Source organism: Raphanus sativus, chromosome 6 (genome assembly GCF_000801105.2).
Source record: "Raphanus sativus cultivar WK10039 chromosome 6, ASM80110v3, whole genome shotgun sequence".
NCBI classification, from domain to species: Eukaryota; Viridiplantae; Streptophyta; class Magnoliopsida; order Brassicales; family Brassicaceae; genus Raphanus; species Raphanus sativus.
In genome coordinates this window covers 26775623-26803505 of record NC_079516.1, presented here as the reverse complement: position 1 = coordinate 26803505, position 27883 = coordinate 26775623, and the positions used below count along the sequence as shown (strand labels likewise).

The following is a 27883-nucleotide window of genomic DNA, read 5'->3' as shown; positions in this document are numbered from 1 at the left end:
TGCTGTGTAAATCTGGAAGGTTTTAGCCTTGGTTTTTGCTATGGAGGAGCTCCAATGAGAGGCAGTGGTTTATTGTTTGGTCATAGTGGGTTTAGGCGGGTTGCTTACTTGGTGTAGAGAGGTTTGCGTACTGAGCTCTGGTTTGTGCGGTCGATTCGTCATTTGTTTGTTTGGATCTGTGATTGATTTTATGTTGGTAATTGTATGTATTTTTCAGCTATCTAGCCTGAGATAGTGTTCGCTACTGTTTTGGTCCACCGCGTGTGGCTATGGAAATTGTTCCTCTTGTGCTAATACTGACATCTAATCTGAGTTTGTTTATTTTTGGTGGGGGTTTTCTTGTCCTTGGTTAACTTCAAGTTCAGTTTTAGTTCAGCGAGTTGAGATCTGCGGCTAATCTGGTGTCAGATATACAGATCAAGTATTTGTTGACAAAGTGGTGTAGCTGTTTATGCAGTTTTAGACTTTCAAAGATGTTTTCTTCAGAATAGATAATTCATATTAGTGTAGACAGTCTATATCGTGAATACGTTTAGATTGGAGGGTGTGGCCTCATACTTATCAAATTAGAGAGCATACAAAAATGGCATGAGTCACTGATTTATCAAATTTTTCATATATAGGACTGTGATCATCACATCACATATGATGATGTGTTAAATTTTTGTGCTACATCTACATGTCTTTTTAACAGTTATCATAAAATATGGTATATCTTTTGCAAAAAATATTAGTTTTTAAACAAAATATACAACCTGAGCTATAGTAATTCCTACCAACCCAGTATCCTCAGATTTCACCTTTTTGGTTGCTTAGAAACATTTCAATTTTTGTAAAGTTTCAACAAAAGTGTCTTGATGTGTAATGACAAAAATATGTAAAACAAAATAATGAAAATATTTTATCAAAATATATTTTTCATATTTTTATGTTTAGCTCAAAATAGTTGTATTGTATGTTTTTGTGTTTACATTCTTTTTTTTTATACAATATATGTTTATAGCTATCGATATATTAATAGGAAATTTTGAATAACATCCAATTATTTTTTTATATCATAAAAAATATTTTATATGTGTTGTTTATATGGATGCGAAGCTATCAGTTTGGTTTGCAGAGTCAATATGATTTACAAAAAAACTAATAATCACTTATTTTATGTTAAATTTTAAAAATTCACATACTTTCTGAAAATAACAATTATCAATATGGTATATCTTTTGCAAAAAATATTAGTTTTTAAACAAAATATACAACCTGAGCTATAGTAATTCCTACCAACCCAGTATCCTCAGATTTCACCTTTTTTGGTTGCTTAGAAACATTTCAATTTTTGTAAAGTTTCAACAAAAGTGTCTTGATGTGTAATGACAAAAATATGTAAAACAAAATAATGAAAATATTTTATCAAAATATATTTTTCATATTTTTATGTTTAGCTCAAAATAATTGTATTGTATGTTTTTGTGTTTACATTCTTTTTTTATACAATATATGTTTATAGCTATCGATATATTAATAAGAAATTTTGAATAACATCCAATTATTTTTTTATATCATAAAAACTATTTTATATGTGTTGTTTATATGGATGCGAAGCTACCAGTTTGGTTTGCAGAGTCAATATGATTTACAAAAAAAACTAGTAATCACTTATTTTATGTTAAATTTTAAAAATTCACATACTTTCTGAAAATAATAATTATCACTAATCATAGAGACATGTGAATTTTGTGTTTTATGGTTCAACTATTCAGGTACACATACCATTAATAGTTTTCAATACCATGTTATTAAATCAAAAACATACTTTCATTCATATTTGTTCTTGATACATAATCACTATTTTGTCAAATAACACATAATTTTACTACATATAATAATATCTGAGAAATCCACATAATTTCGCAAAAGTGCAGAAGAGTACTTTCTTCAATCCACACAAAAATAACCTTTCTTCGATCCCTTTTCCTTGCAATTTTACCACCATAACTAATTACTTTCTTCACGCATACAATTAGGTTATCTATCGAATCCCCTTATATATTAAAGGAGGAACATTTGAAAAATAATAACCTCAAGTTTGGAGTAATTAGAAAAAACCCCAATCCTACGTGTCAGTCAATTAGGATGTTAATTAAGTCTACGTGTCACGATTACACTGAAATTGAAAAAGTGGGATGGTCCATTTGATTTTTTTTCGCTAGAGAAATTTTAACGAGACCTATGATACTAAAACATATCGTATGCATAACGTATATATGCTATCATATATGCTATCATATTATATCTCATGTTTAACAACATCGAACGTTCATAATATCGTTTAAGCACAGTGAATTTAAAGGAGTAGCTTGACTTCTTAAGATACAACCAAACCAGATTTGTGATGAATTAATATGCTATCCGCTGAAACTTGTAGATTACGTTGAAACTTAGAGATTACATTTATTAGTAGAACAGTCCAGTATAAACATAAGTTGAGCGTAAGAAGCTCCAGCCATGGACGAACAAGAAACTGAGTTTTGTTCTCGATAATATACAGAAAAGTACAGAAGAAAGGTGGCCGGTTTGTTGATTGTGTTTGTTTGGGTTGAGTGTAATTAGTATGTTCAATTTGAACCGCATAAGTTGAACGTAAGAAGCTCCAGTCATGGACGAACAAGAGACTGAGTTTTGTTTTCGATATGATACAGAAGAATACAGAAGAAAGGTGGCCGGTTTGTTGATTGTGTTCGTTTGGTTTGAGTATAATTAGTAGGTTTAACTTGAATCGAATGAATCAACGGTATAATTTGATTGGTTTACGAAATATTTATTGTCTATGTGCATATAAAAGGAAAACCGTATGTAATGTTTTGGCGTATAATAAATATGTTTCCATAAAAGCTTGATAAATAAGTAGATTTGTGATGAATTGATGTGTTTCTATAAATGTTTGTTTAGAGATTTTAGCTTGATACAATTTTCGTAAGATTTTAAACACGGAAAGTCAATAAAAATGGAAAACATATTTACCAAGGTAAAAAAACTATAATATTTAGATGGGAATTAAGGTATATTAGTATATTACATATATATTTGAAATATAGGGGATTTGTGGTGTACAACACATTACAACTTTAATGTAATTAAATTGATAATAGTTCAATACTTATGAAATTTCAACGTCATAAATACATTAAAACATATATTTACATATTTTATGTTATTCTTTAAAATAAAAGTTATATCAGGTTTTATGCTTGCAATTAATATATGTAGCATATGATTTTTTATAAGTTTCAGTAAAAGCAATGTTTGTATTAATTAGAAAGATTGGTGCAAGCTAAGATGTTATAAGGTAATTAAAATTATGCAAATAATTTTACCAATATCTTAATTATTCGAACGCTTCAGTAAAGGATATTGATATTAATGAAAAACTTGGTCTGCAAGTTATATTTGATCGATTGCAGCAATTGAGAAATTTTTATTATAAGGAAAAGTTCATATATTGCATGCCTCGATTAACTCTTTTGCCTTAGTTTTTCCAAAATTTAACTTGTGAATCTTTGCTAATATATACCCCAAACCTTATAATAAATGTTATCAAGCTACTTTAAAACTGATCCTTTTTTATTCAATTGTATTTATTTAGAATATTTTATTTTTCAGGAACATCCGATAAAATTGTAACTATACATAGAAGATTAGCATGGTCTGCGAAAGGATGACACACAAATTTATTCAGAATATTAGTTGATAGACTAATCTACTAATAATATTAAAATTGATAAATTTAATCATTTAACCTAAACGACTAATTTTTAAAATATATTTTACTTCTATATGAATAAAATATACACAACTAAAAATAAAATACAAGAATATGAATCTCATACATTAGCATCAAAACCAAAAAAAATATTATATTTATATTAGTTTTGAATATAATAAAATAAAATTATTTGATTACATCTTTAGCTTTACATTTTTTTGAGCAACTATCTTTAGCTTTACATTTAAATATGAAAAAATAATGATTAGTGGTCAAATGATGATTTGTTTACGTTCCAATAAATTATATTTTTGTAACTAGAAAGAAAATTAAAAAAAACCAACTCGATTGAACTGAACAAACACAAACAAAACGAAATTAAATTGAATCAAACACAAATTAAACCAAACTAAAAACACAAACCAAACCGAAATAAAACCGAATAAAACCAAACTTTTTTGAGTTGACTTTGATTAAGGTTCTCTTAGACCCAATTAAAACAAACCGAAATTAATCTAAACCAAACCCATAACTAAACTAAAATGTCCACTTTTTATAAAATCGAAAGACTGACGTAGCATCATTTGTCAATACTATATTCTTTAAATATTTATCATAAAACCTAATCATGCGCAAGGCGCAGGTCTTATCCTAGTTAAGTATATATTTTATCTTCGAACAAAACATTTATCTACAAGGAGGAGAAAAAATATATTCCCTCCGTTCCTGAAAGTAAGATTTTCTAGAGTTTTCACGTTTATTAAAACTTTAATAAATACTAGTAATTTTTGTTTATTATTTACTCCCTCCGTTCCCAAAAATAAGATTTTCTAGAGTTTACACGTTTATTAAGAATCTAATAAATATTTACATTTTACTTTACTATTTATTTTTCTATACACTTTCCAATAACTATCCACCAATCAAATTTAATCAATTCAAATATTCACAATTAATGTGTCTCAAAAGTATACAAAAATACCTTAAAAATATAAAAAATCTATCTTTGTGGAACAAAAATAAAATCTAGAAAATCTTACTTTCAGGAACGGAGGGAATATCTTTTTATACAATTTCCAACAACTATCTACCAATAAAATTTAATCAGTTCAAATATTCACAATTAATGATCCTCAAAAGTATAAAAAAATACCTTAAAAATATAGAAAATCTATCTTTGTGGAACAAAAATAAAATCTAGAAAATCCTACTTTTAGGAACGGAGAGAGTACTATTTTATTTTCATGTAGCCGTTTCCGTGCATTAAGTAAATGAGGCAGCTTTCAAGGCTTTAAGGCCGTCTTCGTTATGCTCGTAAACCGCAATAGCCAATGACCACACACCTTCACTTGTGACTTGGCCCTTTTAAAATCTCCTCATTTCATGCTCCTTCCCGCTAAAATTGCCGGCTTCTCCTAACCAACTCATTTATATTCGTATAATAAAAGTATAAATCCAACAACAACACACACAAAAACCTCATTTATTCACCTTTGTTTCCTCTTTTTCCCTTTCAATTATTAAAAAACTAAAAACTATAAAAACAGAAGTAAAATCTGAAAAAACAAAATTGGTCCCCTGTCTCCTTTTGGTCACTGGACCTCTCTTTCTTTCTTTCTTCCACCGACACTTTCATCTCACTTCTCTCTTCAACTCTTCCTTCTCTTCTCCGATCATATCAGTTATTTTAACTTAAATAAAACCAGTCTCCTTTCTTTTCCTTTGAAGAAGATAAAAGAAGAAGATCAGCATTTACCTCTAAAAATATCCAGGTTTTAATTGTAATCTTTTATAATTCTGTTTGGCAGAAGCAGGTATAAATGCTGACTGCATATGACAGCAAAACTAGTTTATTTTTGTACTGACGACAAAATTTTTAATAAAGAATAGAGAGGATTTAGGTGTTACTATGTTGTCTGTTAATGCTCATCGTGTTTCTTCTTCAAATTCAATTTGCTTATTTTTATCATCTTTAAATGCCTTTGAATTTTCAAGTGTCTCTCTCACTTTCTCTACTGTGGATTTTGTATTTGTTTTTATCTGATAGTAGTTGCAACATAAGTTTCTGACTTTTCTAATCTCTCAACTTCTCTATAAAATTGTAATTAAAGAAAAAAGCATTAGGTTTGGGTTATATTTATATATGTAAGGCATTGATTCCTCTGTAATTCGCTTTTTATATTAGTTCTTTGCACAAAAGAAACAAAAATGGCAGTGGAGAAAAACAACAAAATGGATAATGCGACTGTGAAGCAGAGAAATATTGTATTGGTTGGAATTAAAATTGATGAGAGTGGCAAAGAGATCTTGAAATGGGCGCTTGAAGCAGTTGCTGAACATGGAGACTGTGTTGTTGTTGTTCATGTTTGTTCAACTTTTCGTGAGTTCTTCTTCTCCTCCTTGTTAATTACTATGCTCTTTTGAAGTTTCTCTTTACTAAGTTCTTATATTGTTTCTGACTTAATTTGTATGATGATTTGATACAGATAGTGCCTTGAAAAGCAAGTTAGAGTTGGATCGGTACTTAGAACTTTACAGTGAATTGTGCTCAACAAAGAAGGTAGCTTTACATCATTTTCCATGTTTATTTCGCTAAAGACACACTTTTGAGAAATGGGTGACAGAGTATATCTGTTTTGAGAACAGATCGAACTCAACGGAGATGTTTTGAAGGGAAAGTCAGTTCAAGGGGTTTTAGTTAAAGAGGCAAATAGATACAACGCTATGTCCATTATTGTTGGAGTTAAACATCAAAGAAAACTAAGGTGAGAAAATCTGCATAGAGCAAAATTTTATATATATAAAAATGATATTCTCTTACTGATTTTATATAATTTCTAGTCTAAAAGTAGCTAAAGGCTGCGCAAAAGAGCTTCCTCCAACAACTGATGTTTTGGCCATCTACAGAGGAGATATAATATTTAGACGTTCCAACCATTCCCAGCCACCTCTTTGTTCGTTGGCTCCCTTTGCATAAACTTTTGAATCACTATTAGTCTATGTAACATTCTTTAAACTCAAATCGGTTGACCAGAAATGGGTTTGATTCTTCTTGCAGCTCAAAACATAAGTTCAAGACCAAGTTCTGAACATTCTGATGGATTTTCAGACAAAGAACTCAAACTGAAATCCGAAAAATCAACGGTTAAAAACAGAGTGCTGCAGAGAACAAGCCAAGAGAAGAGGAGGGTTTCTGGTAGATCACTTTCTCTTCCATCAGTGGAGGTAGTGGACCAGAAACCAGGTTGGCCATTGCTAAGAACAACCACTTCAGCTCCTCCAGTGGTTCCACATCAGACTCGGAAAATATCAGTTGTCAATTGGGTCATGAGCTTGCCTGAACGGTTTCCACATCATACTTCTCAACCAAGCTTTTGTGATTCACATCTTAAAGACATACTAAAGGAAATAAATAAATGGTTTAGCTATGATGTTCTTAAAACAGCAACATCAGGTTTCTCTTCAGGTACTAACTAACTCTGTCTTTTGATTTCTAGGTCACTTTATGTTCATCTGATTCTTAGTTTTTTTCTCTATTACAGAGAATCTAATTGGAAAAGGAGGATGTAACGAAGTCTACAAAGGGGTTCTTGAAGATGGGAAAGCAGTGGCGGTGAAGATCTTGAAATCATCTGGAAAAGAAGAAGCAGTGAAGGATTTTGTTCAAGAAGTGAGCATAATCTCTTCTTTGAATCACCAAAACATCTCTCCTTTAATCGGTGTCTGCGTCCAATATGATGACCTTATCTCTGTTTACAATCTCGCATCCAGAGGAAGTTTGGAGGAGACCCTTCAGGGTTAGCACAATACTACTCTACTTACACTCATAACCATCTTTACACAATAGTATTCAGTATGATGATTCAATTTCTTCAGGTAAGCATGTATTGACATGGGAAGCGAGATTCAAGATAGCAATTGGGTTAGGGGAAGCTCTTGATTATCTTCATAACCAATGTTCTAATCCTGTCATCCACAGAGATGTCAAATCTTCTAATGTTCTTCTCTCAGATGAGTTAGAACCTCAGGTATTGAGACTAGTGACTCAGAACTTGTAAATGTATGTACAACTTCATAAGAATATTAACATTTTCGGATATTTCTTGTGAATAGCTGTCGGATTTCGGACTCTCGATGTGGGGATCAAAGTCTTGTTTATACACAATACAAAGAGACGTGGTGGGCACGTTTGGATACCTAGCTCCTGAATACTTCATGTACGGAAAGGTCAGCAACAAAGTTGATGTTTATGCCTTTGGAGTAGTTTTGCTTGAACTCATATCAGGAAGAACTACTATTTCTTCTGATAGCCCAAGAGGACAGGAGAGTTTGGTCATGTGGGTAAGTTTTGGTTTTGGTTACTTGTAGCGTAAGCAAACCCTCATTGAGAAACTCAAAAAGAGATTACTTGGGTTGCAGGCAAAACCGGTTATAGAAAAAGGTGCTGCAAAAGAGCTCTTGGATACGAACATTTCAGGGAATTTCGATGAGGCTCAGTTTCAGAAAATGGTTCTTGCTGCTAAATATTGTCTTACAAGAGCAGCTACTCATCGTCCCAATATCAGAGAGGTTAACTACACTATTTCTTCATAATGATAATCCCAAAACTGAAGTGTTGGGACCTCTGTTCTATCGGTGAATTGCGCCAGGATCTGACCTTTTAGGCTCATTTTTTTTAACATTTATGCAGATACTCAAGCTGCTAAAAGGAGAAGATGAAGTAGAGAAATGGGTGAAGAAAGTAGAAGAAGATGATGACTGTTTCGACGACGAGGTTTACCCAAATTCAAACAAAGAACTACACTTGAGCCTTGCAATGCTCGACATCGAGGATAATGACTCTATTTCAGTTGGCAGCTTGGAGAGAAGTAACAATAGCCTATTTTCTTCTTCTCCATCTCAGGAGCTTCAGTCTTGATTAGGGTTTTCTTAGTCTCTCGAGTTTGCTTGAGGATTACGTCATCTTCCATGGTGTCTGCAATCAAATCAATCTAGCTATCCACTACTCTGACTTTGGCTTTTGCAACCATTGTCGGAAAAGTGTTTTTTTCTTTCTTTTGGGTATAGATGAGAGGAGGTAATAAGACTTCCAAAATAATGATTAAAGTGTTCGAATTAAAATAAAAAGATTAAAGTGTTCATTGTACAAGCAATTTTAAGCTTCTCTTGCAGGTCACATTTTATTTTACTCGACAACACTCTATCAATCAAATTTAACTAGATGTTTTCCAGCACCATGTGCAGCAATAAAAATTTCAAATTAAAATTGTAACTAAAATTAAAATTATGTTGGTATTCCATATTTAATTATTTTCTTACCAATGTTTTAATATAAATTTTTAATTTAGTTAAACATAAAATTAAGATAAAATAAATATTTTAAATTATTTTAAATTATAGTTAAGAAATATATATATATATTAAATTTTATAATTTTAGATAATTTAATTCATTCATTTATGTCAATTCAAAAAAGGATAATTTTCATTTATTTATTTTTTTAATTTATATTAAATCATTTTGTATAAATTTTCTTCAAAATGGTTTAAAAATATTAATAATTATCAGAAAATAAAATCAAATATAATTTATATATTTAAATTTATAAATCTAAATAGGAAAAATATGGTGTTACAATTAGATGTTTATACATAAAACAATTGTATAAAATTTTGAAAATCTTGTTTAGTAATAAAAATTGTATGATTATAAAATAAATTAAATAATATTTCAAAATTTATAAAATATTTTATACTTATTATGTCATATTCAAACATATTTATTTTATGATGATTATGAGTAATTTTTATATTTTAAAAAGTTTACCAAATACAAATCAATATTAAATATAATTGTCATGTCATATTTTGTCATTAGACATATCATCAATTCTAGGATGTTATGTCATCTTTTTAGAGAAAATGATTATATAGATGACATGTGTCAAAATCATTTTTCAAATAATTTATAGGGAATTTCTTACTTTTTTTTTCTCCATCTGAATTTTCATTGATAACATTAAAGGAACAAGCTTGAAACACTAGAGCCGGCGGAACACATACACTTCCCCGGAAACTAAACCCACTAAGGGGACCAAGAACCCAAAACACACGGGCTACATATCAACAAAGAACTGTCGAACAAATCTTAACATTCCTTACACGAACCCAGAACCAAACCTCCAAAAATACAAGAGTAAAACTTAAAAAGACAATGACTAGCCGGAAAACTTGCAATGAACTAAGCAAGAGAGCACATAACGTAGAAGACTTCTTCGTGAAGAGCCAAGTCCTCATCTGAACCACAAGTTCACGATGACAACACCAAACCACAACGATCTCATCTGAACCTCCTGTTTCACGATAAAACCAATGAACCACTACCCCTGTACCAAGGCAGAAACCATGAAGAAACATCATAGAAGGAAGGTCTCACTCAAACGCACCATCATCTGAAAGCTTTCGCATCTCAGCCTCCTTATATTGCTTCACCAAATGAAGCCACCGAGGGCAAACAGAGAGCAAAAAACATACCAGGAACCGAGAGATGAAAAGGAAACCTGCAACCAACTTCATCACAAAGACAGAATCTTCACCTGCTCATCACACACCACCACGTTAATGCTAACCCGTTGCTAAATCAAGGACCAAATAAGCCACACTCTAAAACTCCCAGAGAAGATAACTGGATTCAACTCCTTTCAAACTGTCTGCAACACCACTCGAAACAGGCTGAAGATACAGCCACTACAACATAGGGGAACCATCAAAGCTTGAGACTTTACCTCGATCAGAGTCGCAAACGGAGACCAGAGGAAGGTGCAAACCTATACACCACCCACAAACACCCTTCCACGCGCAAAGATCTACCAAAGTTTCAATGGATCTAAGAAAACATAGGTTCTTCACACTGCTCTGCAGTACACCGGTAGAAGAGACAACTCGCGGAGGAGGAAGAGGGATATGAACGGAGACAAGACAGGAAAACGTTGGAAACTAGATTCGGTGACCGCATGAGGCGGCGGCCACCAGATTAGGGTTTCAACACGAGAAGCGGCGGCTTTGAGAGAGAACTTCTTTTTTTTCTTGTGGAAAAGAAAATTAGTTAGGAGATTTCTTACTAGTTGTAGTTTTTAGATTAAATAGGTTGTATCTATTGTAACTCGGTTTTTCTTTTTTTTTTTCCTTCTAAACATGTAGTCTTCATGGCTGGATTAATATCTTGTTGGAAATCTTGCAACGAATACTACAATTTAGTATATTCAAACGTCAAAAACTGATTTAAATTAAATAAAATTTACAAATGAAGTTGGTAACTTGGTGTAAAATATGTTGTTTGAGTAATAAAGTGGTCTTGTCAAAGAAAAGAACACTGAAAATTTGATCAGGTGTCAAATATACTAAATCCCACATAGGCCATAATAATCAGTGGTGAGCTGTATATATACTTTTATATCCCTATTCACATTCAAAAGTTTTCCGGCACGTGCTAAACTATGTTGAGGCCAAGGTTTGGGTTTTATTAGGTTCTGGACCAAATTTTTAGTTCGTTTTAAAAAAATACTAGATTTTAACCCGCACTGCCGTGCAGATATTTTCCATTTTATAAATGTATTTAATATTATTACAAATATTTCAAATACTTATTTTCTATTTTAGTATTATATATTGTGTAACTCTATAGAGTGATTTGTTTAATATATTTTACGTGTTACTAATTTCTATTATTACTAATATATTTTCAAGTTAAGTAGAATAAATAACTATATGAAATAATCAAATATATAACCTCTTTGGTAACTATATGAAATAAGTAAATATCTAAAGAAGTTGAGGAAAACTGAATAAATATGACCCTAAGAAATTGTGCTATTCATTTAACTTCTGTCTCTTTGTATAGTCAAATTATACTTAAAAATATTTATTTATAGTTACTTGTGCTATTCGTTTTTTAGAATTTGTTTTAAGTATGTCTACGGAAATAGTGATGGTTACAAAATCTTAATCAGGGTTTGTTATATATGCACGTGAATAGTTAATTATTATTTCCATAAATTATTAGATTATATTAGATTGTAACAAACTTTAAGTGATCCATAAATTTTGCAATTTTCTAACAAAATTGAAATAATCCAAAAGTTAATGAAAACTTTTACTGGTAGATAAATTTAGGACTCTATTTTAATAGATTAGATGAAGTCTATCTTTTCACTAAAGATCAGAACGAGTCAATAAAAGGAATTTTTTTTTGAAGATGTATAAAAGGAAGATCTTACGGTAGAAGTTTCTCAATACTCCACTCCCAAGACTTCTGAGAGATTTTTGTTAACGTGTTCCTGTGCGACGCCTTTTATGAATATGCAAATCTCTTATATCCTCTTTAAATAATTGTCTTTCCTCATTCATTCGACACTTTTTCTGATAACATTTTCTCCAGAAAACAAATCACTAAACATAAATAGGTCCGAAAGTGTTTTGTAGTCTATTAGTTCGCAGAGATTGTTCACGGGTAGCGCGTGAATGGTTTATCATATGATTTTATCATGGGTCTTTGCTATGTCCTGTCGCACTAACATAGCAAATTGAAGAATTAAGGAAAGAAATATCATATCTCTGATTCTACAATTTGTTTGCATTTTCGAAATGTTGTGCAAAAAATCTTATTAATGATTTGTTCATATGTTTCTCTTTTTCTAACAATTATTTATAGTATTCACTATTTTTTTTCAATTAGGTTTTTGGGCTCATATAATCTTAACTCTTAACCGCTTCTAGTATACACGTTGAAACTGATTGAAGTTAAAATGTTTTATAAAATGATTTCTTAAAGGATTTTCTACACGTTTTTCTTATATATTGAAAGAGTTTTTCCGATTTGATTTCAGACATCACAAATCATTTATCTTTTATTTTACAAACGATTTTCACTACAAGAAAACAGATGTTTAACAAGGGCCATTTTCCTCGTTAGTTCCTCGTAAAAGGGTGTTTACGAGGAATTAACGAGGAAAAGTGTTTCGTCGTTTATCGTCCATCGTAACAGAACGTTCGTCGCCATTTCCTCGTAGACTAGCGAGTGTTTTATTTCCTCGTAAAGACGAAGTTAATATTTCGTCGTAAGTTCCTCGCCGCTTTTCCTCGTAAATCACTCGCGGAGTTTCCTCGTACAAACCATGCGAAACACGCGTCGTTACTTACACGTAAGATCCTTGAAATCAAATCCTCGTAAATTCGATGTAATATCCTTGAAAAGATTTCCTCGTAAAGTCCATGTAGGATCTTTGAAACATTTTCCTCGTAAAAATCTCGTAATGCTTTCCTCGTAAATTCCTCGGAAATCATTTCGACGTAAATAACTCGTATAATGCCAATTTTCGAATTATAAAAATATTATTTGATATAATAATTATTAATTTAATAAAATAAAAGTATTTAAATATTTGGGTTTATAAATAAATTTTAAATAAAATTCAAAAGCAACAAAATATTTTATATATAATTAAGTTTTGGATTTTATAATACATAAACCGAAAAAAACTAAAAAAACTAAGGCTCGTTCATGGCTTCGTAGAATTCCTCGCTCCTCCTTGTAACATCCTCCTCGTTATGTGTGCCCGATGACTCGCCTGGAATGGGATGTTGGTGTTTCATATTTCTCAACAAAGCTTCCCATTCCGGGTTTGTGGACGCTATAACGTCGATGAAGGCCTCGAGTCCACTCACACGGCTTTTGGTCGCGCCCAGCTTGGAACGCAATTGAGTAACTTCTTCGGTCTGTCTCTGAGCATAAGATGATGTCGCTCTCGGGACATCATTGACAGAACCGATCCCCAACGTACGTCCCTTTTTCTTAGGGACAACCTTAAAAACAAAAAAAAATATTTGTTAGTTAAATTTAAAAGGTAAATTTAATGAATTAATAATTAAAAAGATATAATGTTAAAAAATTTACCTCCTCGTAAATCTTATCCACTTCAGTTGTGGATAAGGTAACGGGTAATCCGTCGGCGGACTGCTGGGTCAGCTGAGTCTGGCGCTCCTCAACCCGAGCAATAACGTCGTTGTAGATTAGCTCGGACTTGCCATCTAAAAACTGGCCCGCTTTGTTCTTGTGGGTCCGCTCGTAAAGTTCCGGAAGAGTCGGGAGACGTCCCAACTCTTTGGCCTAATAATATTTAAGAAAATTGTTAGAAATATATTTATATTAAAATTAATAATTAAAAAATTATTATTTAATTACATACCATTTGCAAACGGACACCGGCATGGGGTTTTTGGCCCGCAGAGTGTAGCATCGAGCCGTTACCGTGCTCGTCTACCGTGTTACGGGCGGCAGCACAAATGTTTGCGATCCTAATGGAGTTGGGATCCTTCCAGTAACGGATGAGGCCGTCCCAAACACCCGTGGTAAGCTCAGCGGGTTTGCCACGGGTGTACCCCTTGACGATCCAGTCGCCTTTCCAGTTGCAAACCGTGTCCGCCAAGCGAACTTGCGCCTTCGCGTAAAACGCCTTCCTCACTCTCTCACTGACCCCGATAGACCAATGATACTTTTGCTGCAAAAAAAATAATTAATAATCTGTTATTTTAAGAAAAAAATATAAAATAATTAATTAATAGAATTACTTACAGCGTAAATCTTGAACCACGTCTTTTTGATGTAGATCGGCGTCAACTTCCAGTTTGGATGCGCCATGGAGAAGTAACCTTTAATCGTCTCGGTTACATCTGTCGCAAGGCAATTGTCAACCCCAAACCTGGAAAAAATGAAAATTTAAATTATTTAATGAATTTATAAATTAAAATAATTAATTAAAAATGCACTTACCACAAAGTCCCGTCGGATCTGTCGGGGTCTATGATTGGTAAACCAGCTCTGCCTGGCATACCGAGAATATCCTCGACAGTGTACTGCGAGAAGGGAACAGTAGGTGGCACCATGAGATCGGAATGAACACCGGCGGGAATCTCAGGAGGAGCCATCTGAGGAGCTACCGGAGGAGCCACCGGATGAGCCATCGGAGGAGGCATCGGAGGGAAGAAATGCTGAGTCTCGGGAGCAGACTCCTGATCTGAAGAACCGGAACCGGCGGCACCTGAAGAAGAACCTGGCGTGTCTAACTGACTACCAGGCTCACCGAACATCTCTCTGTAGTGAGCAGTAAGCCTGTTCGCCCGAACATGCAAAAATATATATTTTTGAGTTTATGATCATCAATAATTAAAAATCCATCAACAATAATTAATAAATCTATCTAACGAACATAAAATCCGTAAACCTATCTAAATTCCCTAAACTAACTACCTAAACTAACGACCTATCTAAATTCCCTAAACTAATTATGGGGCGAGGAAATTACCATTTTCGAAGGAGAGAGGAATGGGAGAGGAGTTGGAGACGAAATGGGGAGGAAATGGAGAGGAAATTGGGACGAATGGAGAGTGTGAGGTTGTATATATAACTTACGAAGGTCTCGCAATTTCCTCGTAAAGTTACGAGGAATTAAAGAGGCCCGTCTTTCTGTTCCTCGTCAAAACCTCTAACCTTACGAGGAAATTGCGAGGCCCGTCCCAAATCAAACGAAGAAATAGCGAGGCCCGTGTTTCTATTTCTCGTAAAACCCTCGTAGATTACGTGTTTTTAACGAGGTAAATTTCTAAACCTCTAAAATCGAAACCCCAAACCCTAAACCCCATCTTTCTTATATTCTACCTCAAAATATATCTTCCTTTTAACCTCAATATCTTCTTAACATTTCAAACCTCAAAATTTAAAGCCACAATTATTTAAACTTCTAATATCAATCTCTTCTTTCTAATATAAACTTATACAAAATCAAAATTTTTATTTAATTTTTTTATTTTGCAACAAAAATATAATTTTTTGAAGATTTGAAAATATAATCTTTTCAAAATTATAAAATTATTAATGGGGTTTGGAGTTTAGGATTTAGAAAAAATAGATAAGAAAGATGGGGTTTGGGGTTTAGGGTTTAGGGGTTTAGGGTTTAGGGGTTTAGGGTTTAGGGGTTTAGACAATAAATATCGTTAAAACTTCGTAAACCCACGAGGAAATAACGAGGAAAAAAAAACAGAAAGCCTCGGTAATTCCACGTAAGCTTACGAGGTCTTTACGACGATTTTGTCTTACGTGGAATTAACGAGGCCCGCGTTTTTATTTTTTTCTATTTGCCTCGTTATTTAGTCGTAAAGTACGAGGAATTAACGAGGTTTGCTTTCTAAACCTCTAAAATCAAAAACCCCAAACCTTAAACCCCATCTTTCTTATATTCTACTTCATATATTCATAACATATCTTCCTTTTAACCTCAATATTCTTAACATTTCAAACCTCAAAATTTATAACCACAATTCTTTAACTTCTAATATCAATCTCTTCTTTCTAATATAAACTTATACAAAATCAAATTATTTATTTAAATTTTTTATCTTGCAACAAAAATATAATCCTTTGAAGATTTAAAAATATAATCTTTTGAAGATTTGAAAATATAATCTTTTGAAGATTTAAAAATATAATCTTTTGAAAATTATAAAATTATTAATGGGGTTTGGAGTTTGGGATTTAGACAAAATAGATAAGAAAGATGGGGTTTGGGGTTTAGGGTTTAGGGGTTTAGACAACATATCTCGTTAAAACCTCGTAAACCCATGAGAAAATAACGAAGAAATAAAAAAAAAAACAGAAAGCCTCGGTAATTCCACGTAAGCTTACGAGGTCTTTATAAACATTCCCAAATTCTTATAGTCTCAATAAATTAAATAGTTTTTCATGATTAAAATAATCGAATCACATGCATTAAGTCTGAAAATCAATCATATTAAAACACAAATACATCAATCGGATACATTTTCGTCATCACTAGAAACATCATCATTTTCATTAAACTCGTCTTCAACAGCTTCGTCTGTGCCATCGTCGGTAAGATCTTCATACTCATGATTATGCGGATCAATGAGAAGAATGTCATCAATTTGTTGTTCAGGTTCCTCGACTTCATTTATCTGTTCTTCTTGCAATGGTGGTTCTTCTCCACTAATGATTCGTCCTCGAGGTGTAACTTTGATCACGGATAACCAATTTATTCCCGATTCTTTCATCCGAGGGTATGGAAGGTAGCTAACTTGATCTGCTTGTGAAGCTAAAATGAAAGGCTCGAATTTGTTGTACCTGAAAAATAAAGAAAACATAGAAGTAAGCTTATTCTGCTCATGTATGCCAAATAAAGAATTTGTTGTACCTTCGTCCACCATTGACATTAACTACACCGAATTTGTTTAACCGAACACCTCTGTTGACGACGGGGTCGAACCACTCACATTTGAAGAGGACGCATTTCAGCTTCAATATCCCTGGAAATTCCACTTCAATAATATCTGTCAAGATACCGTAGAAATCGGTTTCCCCTTTCACACATATTCCATAGTTACTGGTCGCCCGCTGTCTACCATACTCATATGTGTGAAAAGTATAGCCTCGTGTGAAATACATCTGTGAGGTGGTGACCTTTACATGTGGAGATTGAATTACTTCATGTAACCACTTAGGATAATCTGCATCGTCGTCAAAATCAACCTGCAAAAACAAAGTGAACGTTAAAATACATATCATTTATGAATAATGACTTTGAATTAATACCTGATTCTTCAACCACTTTATAAAGTGTTGATCTTTCCTTTTGTCTACGTCAGTTGTGGATATACCTGAGAATGTTTCTTCGACTTGTGAAACAAATAGGCTGTAAAATCACATTTTATATTAATTAATATTTGGCAATTATATATATGTGTTAATTTATATGTGTCCATTTATGTTACCTTTCAAAATAACGAATCAATGGATCCTCACAATTGAGTAGAATATAGGTGTGTGCACTATGAGCGTCTTCTTCATTCGACCACCAAACCTCTTTTGATTTCCCATCCAGTCGCCCAATCTGGCTAAAGATGTCTGGAACACCAGCAACTGCGTATGTTGGCGCGACACCACCATCATCATATCTCCTTGGAGCTCTTTTCCGGGTACGTACTTTTGACGCAAAGTAGTACGATGTGAAGTGAGAAGTTTCTTCCGTCAAACTTCCAGCAATTATAGAACCTTCAACCTTTGCAAGGTTCTTTGCTTTTCCCTTCAAATATTTCATGGCTCGCTCATACTGATACATCCATCCGTAATGTACAGGTCCACGAAGCAATGCCTCATATGGGAGGTGCACAGCTAGATGCTCCATGACGTCAAAAAACCCAGGAGGAAATATCTTCTCCAAGTTGCACAATAAGATGGGAATGTTCTCTTGAAGCTGTTCCACGACTTCTACTATAAGAGTGCGGGTGCTCAGATCCCTGAAAAATGCTCCAATGCCTTGTATATTCCAAAAACAATTATACACATTATTAGTCATATATTATTTCAAACTAAATCATTATATATAAAATTACTGCAATATATAATATATATAGTACCTGCAAGTGCTTCATTTACGTTTGTAGGAAGTAGTTCCGCAAAAGCAAAGGGAAGTAGTCGTTGCATAAAGACATGACAGTCATGACTCTTCATCCCGGAGAACTTTTGACCCTTTTCAACGCATCTAGACAGATTTGAAACATACCCATCGGGGAATTTCACTTCTGATGCTACCTAGTTGAACAACACCGACTTTTTTTCTGAAGACAATCTGAATATCGGAACAGGAACTTGCCCATTGCTGTTTATATGTAACTCACTTCTTGAGCAAATATCCAGCAAGTCTAACCTCAATTTTATGTTGTCTTTTGTCTTCCCCGGAACATTCAATATTGTATTCATGATGTTCTCAAAGAAATTCTTCTCTATATGCATCACATCGAGGTTGTGGCGCAGAAGAAGATCCTTCCAATATGGCAACTCCCAAAATATACTCTTCTTGTGCCAGTTGTGATGAACACCGTAAGAATCCGGCATATTAGGGGGGACATGCCAATTACCACCACGAGGAACTGTTTCCAAAGCTCCATAGTAATCGAGTTGCTTTTCGGTTTCTTCTCCAGTTAAATATGGAGGAGGAGTGTCTCTCACAACCTTTTTGTGCCTAAAAAATGTCTTGTTTCTTCGGTACGGATGGCCAATGGGAAGAAATCGACGATGACAATCGAACCAACTTGTCTTCCTTCCATTCTTCAGTTGAAACGCATCTGTCGCTCCATTACAATATGGACAAGCTAATCTCCCATGTGTAGTCCATCCCGACAACATCCCATAGGCAGGAAAGTCACTTATGGTCCACAAAAGCATCGCTCGCATCGTGAAATTCGTCTTTGTTGAGCAGTCATACGTCCTCTCCCCAGTTGACCACAAATCCTTCAACTCTTTTATAAGGGGTTGCAGGAAAACATCCAGAGACCTTTTAGGATGTTTCGGACCAGGTATTAATATGGTCAAGAATAACAACTCCCGTTGCATGCACATCTCTGGTGGCAGGTTGTATGGCGTAAGAAAGACTGGCCACAATGAATATTGTCTCCCTGACATTCCAAATGGACTAAATCCATCTGTGCATAATCCGAGATACACATTCCGGATATTGCTAGCGAATTCCGGATATACTTTGTTAAAATGTTTCCAAGCTCTTGCATCTGATGGATGTGTCATCTCACCATCCGTCTGAGTATGCTCGGCATGCCATCTCATCTTTCCGGCAGTCTGCTCTGATTGGTACAATCTTTTCAATCTGTCTGTAATTGGTAGGTACCACATCCTTTGGTACGGTACCCTATTACGTCCCCGTCCTTGCGGCTTGAATCGTCGCTTCTTGCAGAATCGACATTCTTCTAACTTCTCATCATTTCCCCAGTAGATCATGCAGTTGTCGATGCAAACATCTATCATCTCCGAAGGCAACCCAAGACTATAAACCAGTTTCTGAATCTCATAATAAGAATCAGCAGACACATTGTCTTCCGGCAAATACTCTTTAAACAAGTCTGCCCATTCATTCATGCAACTTTCAGGTAGATTGTGATCAGTTTTAATATTCATCATTCTAGCAGCCAACGACAATTTAGAGAGACCTTCTCTACAACCACTGTAAAGTGGTTGATTCGCCGCATTTAACATTTCATAAAACTTTTTTGCATCTATGTTAGGTTCTTCATCTTCATCATGAGCTACGAATGCATCAGTTACCATATCATGAACCCTATCAAAATCTACCATCTGCTCCTCCTGATGGTAACTATGTTCATTATGCAAATGATGAGCAACCGGTTTTCCTGAAAATTGCTATTACTACTACTAGCTTCATTCTGATCATAATTATTATAACCTTCTCCATGTTGAAACCAGATATAGTAATTTGGCGTGAAACCTCTATTTATTAAATGCTTCCAAACATTTTCACGATTTGTCAATTTCGAATTGTTGCATTTCCGACATGGACAGAACATCTTACCGCTTTCTAGGGCGAGCGGTGTGGAATCTGCTTGATGCATAAATGTCTCCAGTCCCGCAATGTATTCTTTCGTCACTCTCCCGTTAGCATCTCTATGCATATACATCCAGCTCCGCAACTCGTAGACATTCCCGGAGCCTGACATTTTTTTCTTTTCACTTTTTTTTGTTCTTGTTGGTGTGTTTAAAATGATGTTGAAACTTCCATATTTATAGAAAATTTTCGAATCTGGTAGTTGAAGCTTTGCGATGAATTTGCGAGGAATAGGTAGGTAGCAAAAAAAAACGTGTTTTAAAATTCCTCGTTAAGTTCACGTAAATATTTCCTCGTAAAGAAGACGCGAAGTTACGTGGGTTTTATCAGGAAATTATATTTTTTCATTTCCTCGTAAAGATGATGCAAGGTTTACGTGGTGTTTACGAGGAAAGTGTATTTTCTCGTTAAAACCACGTAATGTTATGATGGCTTTACGACGAAATGTTTTCTTCGTTACTTTACGAAAAAATAACGACGTTTTGTTTTTTTCTTTGTAAATTCCTCGTAAACTCGTCGTAAAATTACGAGGATCATATTTCCTCGTTAATTTTCCTCGCCAAAGTGTTGTTTTCTTGTAGTGTTTGCGATTTTCTTTCTAGCACCTCTACAAAATATTTTTGAGATACTATTGTAAAACATTCTATAAATAATTCATTTCATCAAATACTCTAGTATTCTAGCTGGATTAATATCTCATTGGAAATCGTGCAATGATTACTAAAACTTAGTATATTCAAACAGATTTGAATTACATAAGAAATGATGAAATGAAGTTGGTAACTTGGTGAAAGAAAAACACCTCTTTCTGAGTAATAGAATAGCTTTATCAAAAAATACTGAAAATTTTATCAAGTGTCAAATACACTAAAATTCCACATCGAGTTGTATATATATATATATATATATGTATGTTTATGCTCCTATCCATGTTCAAAGGCTTACAGAAGTAAGAAGATGGCTCCCTTGCTTTCACCGTGTGTCGAGCTATTGTCGGAGTCGGGTCTTGGGTCTTAGTGGACCAATTAATTTATAGAAAATGAAACAAACATCTGTGCGGAGTCAAAAACTTAGTTTATAATTATATAAACTGTATTTTAGATATTTGGATACACATTTAAATCTCAGTTTGGTTCGGGTTATTTGGCTCTAAAGATATATAAACCGTTCAAATTATTTATGAACTTCGATTCAGTTTTGGTTTCTATTTTTGGTTTGATTTTTCGGTTCTCAATGTATATGTCCATGCCTACTTACAGATAGTGTGTGTCTGAACTTTTGATGTGGGTTCTTGATTGATATTTAAACAATCTCTTCTTCAAACCAAATACCATCAAACTTTTGGTCTCTAACCGTTAGTAAAACTAGTTGCATATCTTGTATCCTTGTACTTACCAACAAAACTCTTCACATAACCTTTAGAACAGGGGCGTACCTAGAAATTTAATTAGACTGTGGCACAAAAATATTTTAGTTATAATTAATAAAATAATTTAGTAAAAAATATTATATATAATGGAAAAAATCAAAACCAGTTTACAACCATTAGTACCTAATAAAAACTATATAAGTATTCTAAGAAGTGAATAAACTAAAGAAACAAATATATAGCAGATTATTACATATAGATATATATATATATATATATATATATATATTTATTTAGCAAAGAAGTCAAAACAGTTCTTATGAAATTGTGTTCGTCAACAAACAACAAGATTAAAGTAAGAAGAGAAATTTCTTCTGCATATTTTTTTAAAAAGAACCACAGCACGTAATAGATGCTAGTTATTAGGCTTTTAAATTTTGAGATAATAATTACTGTGGGTTATAAATCTTAAGACTTAAGTGGGTTATATTTTTAACTAGTGGTATACCGGCGTTACGCGCCGGGTTCATATGTTGTATTCTTACATGAATTTATAATTTATTATATGATCTTAGTAAATAAAATATTCTAAAAATATGAAATGAAAATATGTATAAAAATGATATTTTATAATCTTTTTGATAGTGGTTAGTGGAGCTGGGAATTTAGTTCAAATTTCGGGGGCTCCGTCCCGTTTGATCTGCCGCGGAACGGGTGCGGGTCGATCGGTTTAAAATTTTCGAACTGCGAGTGCGGGTGTGGGTTAAGATTAGTTTAAGCAGGGTGAGTGCGGGTCAGCCAAATATGAGTCATGGGTACCCGCCGACCCGCAAATTCAAAAAAAAAGTTTTTTTTTTTCGTAAAAATATATAAACATATAAAATATTTTTATAATTTTAGTTAAAATGTATTATTTTAATATTATTTTTAATAATTAATATATAATGAAAATAATTAATATATAATTAAAATAATTAGTTTTTAATATAGTTATTATTACCCGCGGGTAAGACGGTTTACCCACGTGTTTTGGCGGGGTGGATGCGGGTTTAAGATTTTTGGTCACACGGATCATGTGGATCGAATTTATGAAAGTGATACAGATTGTTGACTATGGAGAATCATAGAGGCTCTATTCTCCATAGTCAACATCAAATATAAAGAAAACCTATAAACCGTGATTTTGAAACCCAACCTAGACACTGAATCTGACGATTGACCAGGTCACTGAATTGACCGGATCAATGAGTTATTGGACCAACCGTTGATGAACCGCATCTTAATAAATGAATTAATTTTATTATATATAATATAATAGCTATGAAAATTTTATATAATAGTTAATATTTTGAAAAGTTTTCTAAACATAAAATAATAGTTTGGATATTTATCTATTTTATGCTTAAAACATTTAGAAAATACTTAACCTTGGTTTCTATATTTTTATCTTCATTTGACATACAAAATATTAAGAAATAGTTTAGACTATTTAAAAAATTTGTAACATAAGAGTTATGACATCTAAAAATCAAGACATACAATTCACAAATATTTATGTCGAATGTGAATAATAAATTAAACTTCCAATGCAAAATAAACCAAAATTAAAACATCATATCAGTAAATTGTCAATAACAAAAATAAATTAACACCAAATCACATCAACTAATTTTGATTTTCTCTAAATTTTAATACTTACCAACAGCTCGCCATGTTCTTGTTCTTCAACAATTCAAAACATGTTTTGTAATCCACATGATCATATGATTTAATTCTTTTTGATATGTAAATTAAAAATGTAATGACTTGTTATAAACTAAGTTAAATAAAAAATAACTTACTCACTTTTCTTGCAAACGTAAATTGTAATGTAGAGGAATAATAAGCTTGATCGTCCTTGAGTTTGTTTTACGGATGTGCGGGTCGAGCACGATCACGCTTACTCACCTTCCTTGTAAACGTAAATTGTAGTGTAGAAGAATAGGAAGACGGTAATAAAACTGAAAAAAATCTAACTTTATAATTGGAAATTTATAATATGAAACATAATTTAAAACATAACTAAAAACTAAAAAAAATAAAAATTATCTATTGATTCAACCAGTGGTGTAATCGGTATTGGATTTCGGGTTTTAGTGAGTTTTTTGAGGTTTTAAATTGGGGTTTTAAATTTGGGGTTTTTTTTTCACAAAGCTCAAACAAGATTTATATTGGGTCGCGAAGTTTACCGGTTCAACAGTGGTTCCGGTTCGGATTCAAAACACTGTTATAAACGCTTGAGCTTTTATGAGGAAAAGTTTAAAACCCCAATGTCTTTCATAATTAACATTAAAACCTATTAAATATAATTTAAGAAAATATTTTAATTATTAAAAAAGTGGTCCAAATGACATTGGTTTCCTCCTAGGGAGGAAAAAAACTCAACTTTGTTATATTAGATAATTGGAAATTTAGAATATAAAACAGAATTTAAAATATAACTAAAACTAAAAAAAATAAAAATTATCTATTGGTTCAACCAGTGGTGTAACCGGTATCGGGTTTTGGGTTTCAGTGAGTTTTTGGAGGTTTTAATTGGGGTTTTAAATTTTGGCTTTTTCACAAAACTCAAATCCGATTCATATTGGGCCGGAGAGTTTACCGATTCAACAGTGGCTCTGGTTCGGGTTCAAAACACTGTTATAAATGCTTGGGTTTTTTGAGGAAAATTTTTAAAAACCAATGTCTTTCATAACTAACATTAAAACCTATCTATACTAATAAAGTTGAGTTTTTTATCTCCTTGGGGGGAAAAATGCCATGTGGCATTCTTTTTTTAATAATTTTTTTCTCAACTTTATTTAATGTGTTTTGGTGTTAATTGTGATTAAATGTTAGTTTATTTTTGTTATTGACAATTTATTACAATGATGTTTTAACTTTGGATTGGAAGTTTAATTTATTATGAATTTTATGTCTTGACTCTTTTTAGATTTCATAACTCTTATGTTACATATTTTTTTTAAATACTTTAAACTATTTTTTAATATTTTGTATGTCAAATAAAAATACAAAAATGGAAACTAAAGTTAAGTATTTTCAATTTTTTTAAAACATAAAATAGATATATATCCCAACTATTACTTTATGTTTGAAAACATTTAAAATATTAAATTTAGTTTTATATATTTATTTTCATAGCTAATATATTATTATATAATAAAACTAATTCATTTACTAAACCGCGGCTCATCCACTTTGATCCAATGATCCAGAGACTCGGTAAATCGTCTGGTTCAATGTCCGGGTCGGGTTTCAAAACACTGGTTTATAGGGTTCTTTGTATTTGATGTTGACGATGGAGAATGGAGCCTCTACGATTATCCTTCTTTAACGCAATCGATGTAACCGTCATATAATCAATCTAGAAATTCTATTCATCCCACTCTAATAATGTTTAGTAATTGATGGCGATTCAAGTCCAAAGAGTAACATTTGGTCTATTGGTATTGACACATAAATTCTATGGTATCTTCCCATGTTACACTGTGCAAGGAAACCAATAACTTCTCTGATGCATGCTATCGGTGTTTACATTTTAAAAACCGTGAACATGATTAATATACTCTTAAAATTAACTAAAAAAAGAATCATTACTTCCAATCTGAGAGAAATTTAATAACGTTGTCTGATTGCTAAAGTTATTTAAAATTGATGTAAACCACACACCACCCTCACCATTAATCCTTTGCACTACACTAACCATTTATTGTCAAAACCATTACTAAATGCAACAAGTCAGCAAGACCGAATGTCACAGATAGTTAGAAATTGTCTTTCTCATGATCATTATAGATCCTTTAACATCTCATTATAGTGGTTTTGTTAATATTGTTATGATTTGACTATAATTTTACTATTTAGAATATTTCTCAACAGTATTTTAGAAAACAAAATATGTATATGATTTTATGGAATTTATTAATTTGGTTGTAGTATTTGCAAAGTTACCATGAAAGAAATTTAAGTTTAAATATATGCATGAGAGTTTGAAAGTGTAATAGCTGAATTGTTTATTATTTAATTGAAACTTATTAATTTAAATTATGATTTAGAAAATTTATAAATATGGACTTCATCTTACAATGATTATATTAAATTAGAGTTTATAAATATATATTTATATGTATATATACATATATATATTATGTTGTGAAAATATTACTTTTCACATTATATATATATATCAATAATTAGATATGATAGTAAAGATGCCTAAAAACTTAAATTGATAAATCTATGCTAGTCATATAAACTGCATTTTTATTTATCTTTTATTTTGCGTCATCTCATTTGGAATAAGATGATTTTTTGTCACGTTGTATACTATCAGCTTTGTATATGTTCGGTTCAACTTGGGTTACTCTTCAGTTATCGGCTAAAATGGAACCAAACCGATAACCCAAAGTAAATGAAATTGATCTTGTTTTGGCTAGATCCATAACTGAACCGATATTCTTACTTCGGATCGGGTTCGGGTTTGAGATTTATGCCCAGACCTAGTTTTGTATATTGGGATGATGGGGAGGTGTTATAATAGTTTGATGCTTTGGACTTTTCTAGGTTGATTTCTATGAATTATATTTTGTGAGCGGTGCTTATGATGATAATTTCAAATAATCACAGGTGTTATATTAACCGATAGTTTCTTCTCGCTCTGGATTTGTCAAAATTAAGAAGTTGTGACTATATCGATTTAACCAATCAGATGTATATTGATCGTAAAGATACATTCGAAGTTGGTACAGTGTATTTTTAATCCTAAATCTTAGTATTAAATTTTTAAATTTTTTGATATTTATTGTTGTTGAGTAAATTTTTTGGATGATGTAATTATGTGGTCATCTCTATTTGTTAAGAACATTATTTAATGTTTTTATTATGTTATATCGTAATAGGTTATAGGTTAATATATTTTGTGTTTGTGTTTTTCAATAATATGTTTTGTATATAATAGTAAAGTCTCTGATGTAAAACATATTAAATTTCAATAACTTTGCATTTGTTGTTTTAAGATTAACAGTTTAACGTTATAAATTGTATTTTATTTTTTGTTTGAATATAAATTTTTTTATTTGTTGTTGAATATTTTATATAAATTGCATTTTTGTAAGATTTTTATTGGCATTCGTTATAAGAAAAAGAGAAAAGGAGAGGCAAGGGAGGAGGACCGCCGGCAACGGCAGAACGCCGCTACTGGAGGAAAGGCTGGAAAAGACGATTAGGGTTTTTTTTTTTTGAGAGAGTTTCGTATCTAGATCAGTTGAAGATAAGTTGGTGTGTTTCGTTTTTGGTTACGGTGTCATGTTTGGACTTCTTATTGTAAGCCCATTTCGCGTTAAACAATGATGTTACTGATCCATAGCGTTTCGTTGATTAGGAATCCACTGTATTCGTCTGTGTCTGCAATTAGAGGCGTAACTTTTGGTTCCAGCACAATCGTCGCAATTCGCCGCCATTAGAGAGACTGAGGTGCAGTCGGTGTGACGATTCCATTTGTTGGTTTTGATCAGGTTCTTTCACCTTCTTTCGATCAATCGGAATGAGGTAGCTTCCAGATCCATGGCATTAAATATGTTATTAATTCCTTCGGCCATGATCTACACTTAATGTGTTTCAATCTTCTTAGAAGCGGTGCTTTCATGGTATAAATAGGTTAGCTTAGCTCCTCTTCAAACCATCGTTGTCGATTTTCATGGCCAAATAAGAGGAGATCGAGAAGAACAAGTGGGAGGTTTGGAGAAGGATTTAAGCTCAGCTTTGTTGTGTCGAAGAAGAGACCGGGCGATTGGTGAGTTTACATAATTTTATCATCCTCATCACAATCTTATTTATTGTACAAAAAAAACGTTCCTTCAAGGTTTTGTTTCTGTAAAAAGATCCGACTTTATGTTAGGCCTAGAACTGAAGTGATCAATATCACCAAAAGACATGATATTAGTATGGTTTTTAAGGCTTTTATGAGTTATGTGGATCAAAGCCTTCCTTTTTTATGAGAAGAAACCATTTGTTGAGGAAGGAAGAAGTCGAAAAAGATTTCTTTTTTCTCTTTATAGGATCTTCACACTATGTTTCTTTGTTGAGGAAAGAAGTCGAAAAAGATTTAACAGCTCCCGTTGGGAAAAAAACACCTCCTGGAAGACAAAAGAAGAGACACAAAAACTGTTCAGAAGCAACATAATGTAGTGTTTCCCTTCTCTCTTTTCCCTCTATAACACAAATAATGTTATAGCTT

At 32.6% G+C, this 27883-nt stretch overlaps 2 protein-coding genes, 2 long non-coding RNA genes and 1 other non-coding gene across 11 annotated transcripts; 3 read left to right on the top strand and 2 right to left on the bottom strand.

The window, feature by feature from the left end:
• Positions 1 to 3645: 3645 nt before the first annotated feature.
• On the top strand, positions 3646 to 3747 carry LOC130497149 (U6 spliceosomal RNA). The gene has a single exon (XR_008936161.1). It is a non-coding gene; the product is annotated as a U6 spliceosomal RNA (small nuclear RNA).
• Positions 3748 to 5302: 1555 nt separating this feature from the next.
• On the top strand, positions 5303 to 8901 carry LOC108805760 (protein kinase STUNTED). 3 transcript variants are annotated; one of them, XM_018577697.2, is made up of 11 exons: positions 5303 to 5574; positions 5946 to 6140; positions 6247 to 6320; positions 6407 to 6525; positions 6602 to 6714; positions 6819 to 7226; positions 7303 to 7557; positions 7637 to 7788; positions 7874 to 8101; positions 8180 to 8329; positions 8451 to 8901. In XM_018577697.2, exons 2-11 carry the CDS (start codon positions 5969 to 5971, stop codon positions 8676 to 8678), a joined length of 1899 nt encoding a protein of 632 aa, XP_018433199.1. In that variant the 5' UTR covers positions 5303 to 5574; positions 5946 to 5968; the 3' UTR covers positions 8679 to 8901. The 3 variants fall into 3 exon arrangements, with proteins under 3 accessions (XP_018433199.1, XP_018433200.1, XP_018433201.1); XM_018577698.2 differs by having other exon boundaries at positions 5304 to 5532; XM_018577699.2 differs by lacking the exon at positions 5303 to 5574 and having other exon boundaries at positions 6000 to 6140; positions 6251 to 6320.
• Positions 8902 to 9721: 820 nt separating this feature from the next.
• On the bottom strand, positions 9722 to 10994 carry LOC130497052 (uncharacterized). The gene is made up of 2 exons (XR_008936089.1): positions 10545 to 10994; positions 9722 to 10469 (listed from the first exon to the last, which is right to left on the bottom strand). It is a non-coding gene; the product is annotated as an uncharacterized LOC130497052 (long non-coding RNA).
• Positions 10995 to 16579: 5585 nt separating this feature from the next.
• On the bottom strand, positions 16580 to 18470 carry LOC130496011 (uncharacterized). The gene is made up of 5 exons (XM_056987735.1): positions 18244 to 18470; positions 17599 to 18142; positions 17420 to 17519; positions 17271 to 17356; positions 16580 to 16951 (listed from the first exon to the last, which is right to left on the bottom strand). Exons 1-5 carry the CDS (start codon positions 18335 to 18337, stop codon positions 16618 to 16620), a joined length of 1158 nt encoding a protein of 385 aa, XP_056843715.1. The 5' UTR covers positions 18338 to 18470; the 3' UTR covers positions 16580 to 16617.
• An 8321-nt stretch (positions 18471 to 26791) lies between these two features.
• LOC130496059 (uncharacterized) lies at positions 26792 to 27809 on the top strand. Of its 5 annotated transcripts, none has more exons than XR_008935087.1 (4): positions 26792 to 26925; positions 27029 to 27195; positions 27304 to 27439; positions 27705 to 27809. It is a non-coding gene; the product is annotated as an uncharacterized LOC130496059 (long non-coding RNA). The 5 variants fall into 5 exon arrangements; XR_008935089.1 differs by having other exon boundaries at positions 27741 to 27806; XR_008935086.1 differs by having other exon boundaries at positions 27738 to 27803.
• Positions 27810 to 27883: the final 74 nt, after the last annotated feature.